The sequence below is a fragment of the Onychostruthus taczanowskii genome, unplaced genomic scaffold (assembly GCF_017590055.1).
Source record: "Onychostruthus taczanowskii isolate IOZ18803 unplaced genomic scaffold, ASM1759005v1 scaffold42, whole genome shotgun sequence".
Classification (NCBI taxonomy): Eukaryota; Metazoa; Chordata; class Aves; order Passeriformes; family Passeridae; genus Onychostruthus; species Onychostruthus taczanowskii.
Genome location: NW_024501682.1, coordinates 2,469,621 through 2,480,592, shown reverse-complemented (window position 1 = coordinate 2,480,592; position 10,972 = coordinate 2,469,621). Strand labels below are relative to the sequence as shown.

At 42.9% G+C, this 10,972-nt stretch overlaps 1 protein-coding gene across 2 annotated transcripts; it reads left to right on the top strand.

The window, feature by feature from the left end:
- Positions 1 to 1,879: 1,879 nt before the first annotated feature.
- LOC121340682 (cytochrome c oxidase subunit 7A-related protein, mitochondrial) lies at positions 1,880 to 9,260 on the top strand. Of its 2 annotated transcripts, XM_041413598.1 has the most exons (3): positions 1,880 to 2,261; positions 7,840 to 7,971; positions 8,865 to 9,260. In XM_041413598.1, the coding sequence occupies exons 1-3, from the start codon at positions 2,190 to 2,192 to the stop codon at positions 9,006 to 9,008; spliced, it is 348 nt and encodes a 115-aa protein (XP_041269532.1). In that variant the 5' UTR covers positions 1,880 to 2,189; the 3' UTR covers positions 9,009 to 9,260. The 2 variants fall into 2 exon arrangements, with proteins under 2 accessions (XP_041269532.1, XP_041269533.1); XM_041413599.1 differs by lacking the exon at positions 7,840 to 7,971 and having other exon boundaries at positions 1,912 to 2,261.
- Positions 9,261 to 10,972: the final 1,712 nt, after the last annotated feature.

The following is a 10,972-nucleotide window of genomic DNA, read 5'->3' as shown; positions in this document are numbered from 1 at the left end:
AGGTGGCACTGTCACCCTCCAATCCACTGTCACCTTTGGAAAACTATAAATGTTGGAGTCAGAAAATAAAGTTCCTTCTTTTTTGTTCCCCTCGAGAGCAGCAGTGTCTGTGTCATCATTTCGTGCCTTATCACAACACACTATCAATTCACAAACAGAAGCAGCATCATATCACGGTCCCCTGGTTTAGGATGCTGACTTTGTTTAGCAAGAGCCCTATTTTACACAACAAATTAAACATTTCAGATGTTTTTGGAAGATGGCAGAAGAGAAGGGAATACCTTGATGAGAGACATGTGAATCGCTTGTTAGAGTGGAGAAACAGAGATTTAGTTCCAGAAAACAAAACCACTGTTGTATCTGTTGCAAAATGTTAAATATGTAAAAATTTTCTTAAGAAAGGATGTTGTTTGATTTTTGTATACATTGTAGCCTAATCAAAAAGAAAGAAGAGTTAATCCGTGAAACAGATAGCAGCTAACAAGCAAGTTCTCAGTGGTGTCCAGGGGTTAGAAAGACAAATTTCTTGTTGGTAGAATTGTTTTATTAAACCTTATTAAGATTTAGGGCTTGACGTGATTCAGTGGTCTCAGACCTAGTGGGAGGTTAACAAAGGTTTAAGATGTAGGAAGAAGGATGAACCAATGACAGAGGACACAAAGAATGCAGAATTTACAGGCCACAAAGACATCTGACAGAACTCCCAAGATAAGGAAGACAACTCGGCAGCTGTGCTGAATCAGCTCGGAGTGGGTAAAATGTAATCCTGGGAGAGGGAGGTGGCAGCCACCGACTCAGACCATCAACTCAAGAAATCCACAGTCCCAAGAGAAGGGGAAGACTGAGCCTATGGACTAACTAGTATGGGAAATAGGAAAATCATTGACAAATAGAAGATAGAATACTAAGTAATAAGAGAACTAGGTAACTTCTAGCCAATTACCATTAATGCCTCATTTTTTCTAAAATACATATGAAGTAAAAAGTTGCTGTACTTGATTTCTGGAACATCACTGAGGACCCAGGCTTGTGCAACTCTGAAATAAATATTCAGTGTCTCTCTCGAGTGTGCCTGTATCAGCAACAGTGCGACCAGCAGGACCAAGGAAGTGATCCTTCCCCTGTCCTGCTGAGGCCACACAGCGAGTTCTGCGTGCAGCTCTGCGTCCCTCAATTCAGGAAAGACATGGAGGTGCTGGAGTGTGTCCAGAGAAGGGCAGTGGAGCTGGGGAAGGGCAGTGGAGCTGGGGAAGGGTGTGGAGCACAAGTCCTGTGAGAGCAGCTGCGGGAGCTGGGGGTGTTTAGGGAGAAAAAAGGGAGGCTCAATCTTGTCACTACAATTCCCCGAACGGGGCTGTAGCCAGGTGAGGGTCGGCCCCCCCCGTCCCAGGCGACCAGCGGTAGGATGAGAGGAAATGACCTCAAACTGCCCCTGAGGAGGTTTAGGTAGGAATTTCTTCACAGAACGAGCGATTGGGCACTGAAATGGTCGCCCGGGGGGTGGTGGAGTCACCGTCCCTGGAGGTGTTTAAGGAGAGCCTGGACGTGCTCTCAGTACCCTGGTCTGGTTACCCGGTGGCGATCGCCCCCAGGTTGGACGCGATGCTCTCGGAGGTGTTTCCCACCTAAGTGATTCTGTGACTACCGGCGTGCCGCACAGCAGCCCCGCTGACCAGGCCCCACCACCGCGGCCTTTCCCCGCCCCGGCTCTGCCCTCCCCCCGCGGGCNCGGGCGGGGCCGCGTGGGGGGCACAGCCCGCGCGCCCCACCCCGCCCCGCCCCCAGAACACGGTGTGGGCGGAGCCTCCACTCCCGCCTGCGCCGATTGGCTGAGGCGAACCACGCCCCCGGCCCCGCCCGTCACGAGCTCGCGTCCCACCCGCGCCGTCCCTGCCGCTGCCGCCCCGGGGGCTCAGCTTCCCTGCCTGACTGGAAATTGCCGCCGGGCTCGATTTTCCGCGAGCGGCGGGCGTGCTCGGGAGAGGCGAGCTCGCACTGCTCTGGTGCAGGCTACTGTATTTTTTCGGACTTTTTTTTTTTTTAATCTGATTCTGTCCGCGCTTTCCCGCGCAGGCGTCCCTGCCAGCCGGTGGGGCCCTTGAGCGTTACGGCGCCGCACAAGAGCCGGCGGGGGGCGGGGCGGGTCCTTTCGGCCGAGCCGTCGCAGCCGGTGCCCGCCCCGGCCCGCCATGTACTACAAGTTCAGCGGCTTCGCGCAGCGCCTCGCCGGGGCCACGGCGGCCGCCGCCTACACCCCACAGGTAACAGCCCGCACCCGGGCGGGGGCTGCGGCCCCGCGGGCGTTGGGTGAGCCGGGCAGGGATCGGCCGCCCCCGCGGGCACCGAGCGTATCCGGCCCCTCGCGTGACCTTGGGCGAGGCGGGAGGCGCGCTCTGCCCCGCAGCCCTTGAGTCAGCTCTGTGGTGTGCTGGGGCTTAGGGCAAGAAATTAACGCGGTTTCGTCACGAGGATTTTACCAGAGTTGAGCGGTGCCTGGCGGGGTTTTAAAATCACCGGATCACAGAATCGGTTCGGTTGAAAAAGCCTCCGAGATCATCGAGTCCAGCCTATGACCGAACACCTCCATGTCAGCTGGACCATGGCACCGAGTGCCACGTCCAGGCTTTCCTTAAACACCTCTAGGAACAGCGACTCCATCAGCTTTTTCTTTTGATTTTACAGGTCAGGGTTTAGGGCTATGGTTTGGGGTTAGGTAGAGCCCCTGCATGGTTATGGGGTGGCACCTGAGGGGCTGGTGGCAGCAGCTTTGTGCCGGAGCTCTGGAGGCACTGCCCGGCAGGAAGGCAGCAGCCTCCTGGCTGTATCACCCTGTGAGCTGCTGATGGAGGACAGCGACACTGTCCCCTCTCAGCACTTACTGGATCACATCCACGTGCTGTGTCCAGCTGTGGGCCTCTTGCTCTGGAAATAGCAACTGGAGCAAGTTCAGCAGAGGTCAGCAGCCAACTGAGGTTAGTAGGATAGAGCCAGGCTCTGCACAGTGGTCCCTGGTGGGAAGGCAAAAGGCACCAGGTATAAACTGCAAGAAGAGAGGTTCAGGCTGGACAGAAGGAAAGACATGATCCTGGTGGGAAGGGTCAGGCAGTGGAGCAGCTGCCTGGAGAGGCAGCCTGTGCACTCTGGGCTAAAGAGCATTAGAGGGCCCTTCCATCCTGAATTACTCTAGGATCTTATGTAAAGATTGAGGTGACAGAGAGTTTCTGATATGGCAGTTTTTGTCCCAAGAAGGTTTTTTGTCCTTGTCTTTCCCCATTGCTTTGGAAGGCTTCCTGGATGGATAGCTGTTGAGGTTCAGAGGTGCAAGAAATGGAAGACAGTGGAATAAATAATATTCTAGTATGCACAGCACTTGTACAGCAGCAATATATCCAGCACTACTGCAGTGATTGGATTGGCACTTCTTACCTCTCCAGACAGTTATGTTCAGAGAATAAACATTGATATTTCATGTACATAGTGGAGAGCAAAGGCTTGGGGGAGGAATGGGGAAGGACTTCAGGCTTAAACAGTCAAGAACCTCCTTTCTGGAAGTTACATTTTTAGAAGTTACTTTCAATCCCTTTTTATGATGTTATTAGGCCAGCTTTTTTTGTAGAATTTCCTTTTTTTTCTCCCTAAGCTTGACTGAATTCCCAGGTCACACATTTAGATGCATCAGTCTGCTAAAAATGTTTTCAATAAACAGCAGTTGAAATAAAGGTAATCCCATGAGTGTTAAGGTGTTAAGTTCAAAACGAGGTAATTTTTTTCCCTATTGATTTCATGGCTCCATTTAATTAAAACTATAGTTCAGCATGTAAAATGGTTTGCTTTTTATGCTTCTGTTTTTTATGATGTTTCTGGAAAAGTGAAGACATCCTACCATTCAAATTCTCCTTGGTAAAATATGCAGTATACTAATTCTCTTGGTTCTGTGCTGTTACATTCTGGTGCTTCCCAACAGAATACTGTTTTGCTTTAGGTTTAAATGTACTGTGGGCTTGCAAAATATCAGTCTAAACGGATTTCAGAAATTATTTTGCTGACAGTAACATAACTAACAGCTTATACTAACAAAAAAAGTCTCTTGAGTTTGAAATCTGTATTGTTCTTTCCATCTCAGACTTAGCATGCTTAGAAGACTTAATTTTGCATTTAACAAAGTTGTATAAAGTAGTGTGAACAATTTATCTTGTTTGAATAAATGGGAACTTCCTTAGCTAGATAAGAAGTAAAATAGTTTCAAAACTACTCCTCATATTTAGGAGGATAATGACTGCCATAACCATTACAACTTTAATAAAAAATATTAAAGAGTTAGCTTACATTTAAAGTACAGTCACCAGGACCAGTTTCAAATGGTGTCAGATGAGGACAAGTACATGAACTTTTCCCTAGTTCTGCTACTGAACACAAAAGAAATTTACTGGCAGAAATTTACTTGTACTACAGTATTTTCACTTCATGCAACTTATTTTGCTTTTAGCTAGTTAAAGTTTCCATGAGCCACAGATATTTTGATTTTAGCCAATATGAATTGCTTAGAGTTTGTTGAGAATCTATAATATGTAACCTTTTATGCCCTAGATAATACATACACAAAATCACTGTCACTGGATTGTCATCCCAGCACAAAGACTCAAGTGGTTTTACCTAAGAGCCTTGTGTTAGTCATAACAAATATATTTATCTTTAGGCAGTGAGGTGTATTCTACTGTGAAGGACCTGCTGCTTAGTTTAGGAGTGTCTAGGTTCAGTAGGTTCATAAAAGTTATTTCAATGCATGTTCTGAAATACTGATTTTCAGAGTAACTTTCCCATTCCCCTTTGGTCCTTTCCTCAGTTTTCTCTCCTTTCTCATTCTCAGATCTGTTTGAGAAACTTCCCTTACATTTAAAGAGTGGTGCTATCTCCATTAAATTATGCTCCAAGTCCTCAACTGTTTTTTGCTGTAAATCTAACTTGCAGGTTCACACTGGCAAGGTGTAAATTTGTTTTAACTTTGAGCCTGATGGCCAACCAACACATACATTGAGTCCTAAGATCCTCAGACCTCTGACAGGAAAACAAACACACTCTACAGAAGGGTAGGCAGAGAATTCTGTTTGCTCTTTTGGATTAGCTACGTGTCTTGACCTTTCATTGAGAACTTTCAGGACTTTGAAAAAGTAATTGCTGTATCATGCTGATGAAATCAGCTGATGTTGACTCTTCTGCATAACTACATCTGCTGTACTTTGTCCAAGACTTGGAAAAAAAAATCATGTTGTAGTGATTAAAAATAAAAGATTTAACACCTTAATATCAGAAGAGGAATTATCAATTATTAACTTTTTTTTTAAATGACGCATAGGTCAAATGTGTAGAGGCATTAGTTCCTCAGTACTATCCTGAGTGTAGTGAGACACTGATACCAGTCATTAAATAAACCCATGGTTTTAGTAATGTTAAATACAGTGACCAAGGGTCATTTAAGGTGTCTCAGTTCTTAAAAATTTTCTGCTGTGCAATTCAGCCTTTACATCACACTGTGGATTTCTTCCTCAGCCATGCTAAGCTTAGTAAACTGGGTGTGAGATAAAGCACTTGCCAGTTTCTCTCACTAACCACAAGTTACTGAGATAAGGCAAGTAACAAGTTGGAACAGCCACCCATTTGCACTAATTTAACTGGGCTTGTTTGGGGTTGGCCAAGACTCAATTCACTTGGAATTCAAGTGAAATTTTACATTGGTGAGGAACCCTAATTAATGCAGTGTCTGGATTAAGCAAACTGAACTGTCTCCCTTCTGCAGCATGTGTTTTGTTGTACTGTTTCCTGAAGCCAGTGAACAACATCAATGTTTTTTGTTTAAATTGCTATGTGATGTCCTGAAGTGGCACCATGCTGCTTTGGAAGTAATTTATACCAGTACACTGATGATTATGTGAGTTCTCTGAACTGTTTCCGTTTGATTTCACAATGAAGTTTGTCACTTGAGTCAGGTCTGACTCTGCTATGGCTCTTGCAGAAGGGAATCTTACAACCATCTGAACAGGAATATATTTCTAAAGGCTGAAAAAGTATGCAATAACCTACAGTTGTTGATTTACTAACTATTGATGTTATTAGAGGGCACTGCTCCTGAAAATGTTGGGCTCTCTGGAAAGCAGAAGGGAGATTAAGAACTAGAAACTTTAAGGCACAGGAAAGATGTGCATTTTCACATTTGCTGCAATACTAACAATCGAGAAGGCAAGAAAAGCTTTGGAGAAGAAGTCACCTGCACATTTAGTATAAACATCTGCCCTATAGTTATTTCCGTCAAATCACCAACTTTTTAAAGACAAATCTAATAAAATACTTACAGTTCCTATAGACAAAAATACTTGTCCAGAATTGCTTTCTTCAAGGCCTCTGATGTAGCTGGTACGTAGCCTTGAATGTATAGCTAGTAACTTCCCCTGGCTAATAATAGTTCTCTGGATGGTTCCTTCATAGCACTGTTGCCAGAACTGGTCATTGTTCTTAAATAATTCAGTGCTTGCCTTCTGTGCAAACCTACTCAGCAGGAAGGCATTAGTTACTGAATGTGCTGAGAAATTCAGTTTTGCTGCTGCCTTTCAAAACATAACCAGAAAGGTCACAACTGGATTCAGTCAGGCATTAGAAGAATGGGAAGCCGAACCCACATCTTCAGGGTATAGCACTGATGACCATTCATTCCATAGGCTATTTTGGGAGGCTGAGAAACCTGGTTTTTCTGCTGAAGATGCCTGTTGCAGCAGAGAATTTGCATAAGGAAAACACATCTGGTCTGTGGCTGGCACAAAAGAAAGAGTGCCCGTCTGCTTCCAGCTCCGAATACTGTCAGACAGTTCTCTTCAATATAAAATGCATCAAGTAGTCCTTTGAACAGAAACCAGAATTTCAGTGCAGTCTTAACTTGACCTGTGACTGCTTCTGTTTGTAATAAAAACCTGTTGCATTGAACTGACTGTACAATGCTTTTAAATTCTGTGGCAAGTAAGGAAAAAGAAATGCAGCTGTTTTGAGAACCACAATGTGAAACATCACTGCTGTGTGTCCAGACATAATCTAAATTTAACTACAGTAATAAAGACAAGGAGGCCACCTTATATTGGCTGTGACTTTGTGCTCTTAATCACAGAACTTAATTATGTAGTTTCTAGGTATGGCAAATACCTACAATGCAAGTACAACCTTGTGAACTGAAAGGAAATTGAGCTGTGCTTCTCATGGGACATACATTGGGGTGTGGGAAGTTGCAGCAACATTTGAACTATACGATGTAGTTACACCTGCACAAAATGTGTACAGTATTAGGGTCTCTGAAGGGCCTTGAGCACCACTTACAACTTCTGTATGACCCAAATGATCCTTATACTTTTTTTTTTTTTTTTGAATCCAAATTATTTAAGGCCCAGTTTTTTATGGCTACTGCTTGCAGCATTCAGGAGGTAGTGCTCATTCCTCACTCCGACCTTAGCTTCAGGGATCCTTGATCCTAATCCTACTGCTCAGAGAGAGTTCTAGATAGACTGTGTGCAAAACAAAAGCAGTAATTTGGACCAAGTACCAGCACAGAGAAAATAACAGTTATAAATTCATGCCATGAGGAGATGGGAAAGGAGGCTGCTATTTTCCTTCCTAAGCTCTGACCCCAAGTTGTCACCGAGATATCGGTGGGCCAACAATGTATTTGTCTCAAGTCTTCATACCAGATAAATACTCTTTGTAATGTATCCTTGTAATGACTGGCAGTGTGCCTTCCTAATGTAACAATTGGTACATTTACACGTGTGGTATACCTTGATATTTTAATCTTTATTTATGCAGGGACTCAAACCATTAGTTCCCACTGAATCCCCAGATCTGATTTTTGGGACAAGTAAACCAGCTCCAGGTTTACCAGCAGCTGATCCTTTCTTGAGTCAAAACAAGGTGCCAGACCTACAGAAAGTGTTTCAGGTAATGACAATTTTGAGAGTAACTTAAAGAAAACTGGAGAGTGGGACAAAGGAAACTGGAGAGTGGGACATATCTGTCCTTATTTTAACATAGCTAACTACTTTTTGCCGTTCTACAATACCTAAATTCTGTAAAGTCTAGTCAAGAAACTGTTACATACAGTATAACCTGTGTACTTGTACAATACTACAAAGTATATAATATTCCCTGTACAGTAGATAAATACAGAAGGTGGATAAATGCAGTAACATTGTCTTTTTGCTGAAATTGGTTGTTTGACTATTGGAAGCACTTCCTCTATGGGAATCCACGTGTATGCCTTAAAGCAGATGTGGAAGAGCAAAGCAAATCATTATTGTTTTGTGTATAATAATTTGAATGTTGCTGAAGCTGTTTATAGTGCAGTATAAGAGCACCACAGTAAAGTTTTCAAAGGCAGTTTGTTAGCTATGGAATTTCTAAATGTAGGACTTTTCTTAAAACAAATTAGTTAGTCTTTTGTTTAAGCCTCAAGAATGTGCTTTATGTAATGTTCCCTTTTCTCTCTTACATGCCACTTCCATTTGGAATGTGTCAGTCTGACTTGGTGAATAATTTTTTGTACATATCTTTTCACATTCTGTTGTTAGTGACACTTCTCCCATCCAGGTCCTCTTGAGAAACATTTCAAGATATATTCTTTCTGCTTGCACTTAACAGCTTTGGCTAACAAAATTAACTGCTTTTGCATTTGTCTTGCTAGACAAAATACACTTGGTTGTAGTGAGCCTGCTTGTCAGGAGGTTTCCCTCTCAGAAGTCTCTTAATTTACTCAAGGTAGCTTATTCCTCAATGACCTCAGTATGGGTGTTAATTTGTTTTTTGCTTGTTTTCTCCTTGACCTCTTCCCACAGAGATCAGATGGCCTGCCAGTACACCTGAAGCTAGGATATCCAGACAGGCTGCTCTATCGGACCACGATGGCTCTGACAATAGGAGGGACTATCTACTGTCTGGTGGCACTGTTCATTGCCTCACAGCCAAAGAAACAAAAATGAATGAACCACACCTCATGGGACTCTCAGCACTCGACTGAAGGATCTCCTGCATGTACCACTTTGCACTTAAATCTGTTCCCTGTGATCACATAGGGTTCATTGTTCAGATCGGATTTCTTGGAGAAAATGTTTTTAAATCAGTTGCCTTATGTATTCTAAAACACCAATATAAACAGAGAAATACAATATTTTAACATATGGTTGTAGCTTTTCTTGTCTTGCAGGAGTTAATAAACAGTTGGAGAAAGTTAAGCTTTTCCTTCCATCTCTTACCTAACTTAAACAGTGTTAGAGAGAAGACAGGACAAATAATTTGTGAGCTATGCACCACATTCCTTAGTGGAAGGATGCTGCTAGTTTCCAAAACACTAAAAGCAAAAAATTTAATTATAGCATACTGGGAACCTGTTTCTGTCCTATACTTTTCCAAATCCTGGTACATGAAGTAAATAATATACCACCTCTGGTGGTAGGACAAAGGGCTTGTCTCCCTGGAGCATTTAAAGTGGATTTATTCCACATCTGTAGCATCACTGTATGCAGCAGAGTTCACCATTATTGTAGCATCAGTTATACCAGTTTTTGGACGTTCCTTTGTCAAACTGTATTGTCATGCAATAAAGATAGCTACATGAATACTGAAAGAGTCAAGTCTCGAGTTTCAGAGCATTTCAGCACACCTGGTAGTGAAGTAAACATATTGGTGCACTTACAGGTTCAACTTGAAGATCTCAAATAATAAAATTTATTCAGCTACCTTGCTGTCATCTTTTTGAGATGGTAGGTCTCTGAAAACCTCTCCCAGACTGCACTGTGTGTTTAACTATAATTTTTGGTGAAACAGGTTGCTGTCATAATTCCGCTGCTTACTGTTTCCAATGCCTGCAGATAGTTATTTATATACACTCATTTCTGTAGATGGAAGAGAGATAAGCCAATACAACCCTTTCTATTACCCTTGTAATAGCATAGCCTTGAACTGCAAGTTTCATACAGGTCTTCACAAAATGCATCCTCTGATTTCATAGTTGCTCCTCTGCCCCTGAACATTGATTTGCTGGTCTCTGTAAAGACTCATCTGTCTCAGAACTGTGCAGAAACAACCTTCAAAGTAAATAAGAAAAATAGTTGATAAAGGAAACTAAAACTGTCTTTTTTCAATCTTTACTAAAAAAAATCTGATTTTTTTTCCACTTAAGTTACATCAAAGCCTTATTACTGTTATAGGAAAGAAGAGAGATGCTCATACTGTGATCTCAGGTTTCAGTCAATGTTGGTATTTTGGGATGGGAGAGATTGAAGTCAATGAAAAATAAGTTTTCTAAGGACAGCAAGAGTCAAAGAATAGCAGAGAATAAATTCTGCAGGAGCTGACAGTTGTGTTGCCTCTACTGATAAAATATTTTCTCCTCAGTAGCCCATGCTTCCATGGCACTCAATCTTGTGCTGTAGCCTGTTAAATACTACAAAAAAGAAAAAAGTAAGAAAGAAAAAAGAGAAAACAGCACAGTAGGTTGTTGTCTGTCTTCCCTACATACCATCTATCAAGGACTGCCTACAATTATTTTCTAATAAAGGATATTGTGCACGTAAACTTGACAGATAGATTTTTATGAAGCTGAGCTCTGTTCAGAGTATTTCCATGCTCTTAGTTTTCTGATTTGGTTTTGGTTTTATTGGAGGAATGGGTTAGGGACTTTCTTTTTTTGTTCTTTTTCGTGATAGTACTGGGTTTTTTGTTTTAAACCAATTCTTTTTAGCACTCATCTAGCAGGTAACAACTTTCTGCTTGCTGCTAAAGCAGATGTGGGTAAAATAACCAAACTGTTATCCCACAGCTCATTAGCCAGTGGGAATACTCTCACGGAAGGAATGACAGCCTTAGCACTCAGGCCCAGCCTGCTTAAAGTAACTCAGCTAGGACACTGGGTTGAAGTTAGAGGTCATGGCTGAAGCCACAGCTA

What these genes read in the sequence shown, in the direction of transcription:
- LOC121340682 (XM_041413598.1), top strand. Translation starts at nt 2,190, where the DNA reads ATGTACTACAAGTTCAGCGGCTTCGCGCAGCGCCTCGCCGGGGCCACG. An exon ending in CCGCCGCCTACACCCCACAG is followed by an intron (nt 2,262 to 7,839) that starts GTAACAGCCCGC and finishes TTATTTATGCAG; the next exon opens with GGACTCAAACCATTAGTTCC. An exon ending in ACCTACAGAAAGTGTTTCAG is followed by an intron (nt 7,972 to 8,864) that starts GTAATGACAATT and finishes CTCTTCCCACAG; the next exon opens with AGATCAGATGGCCTGCCAGT.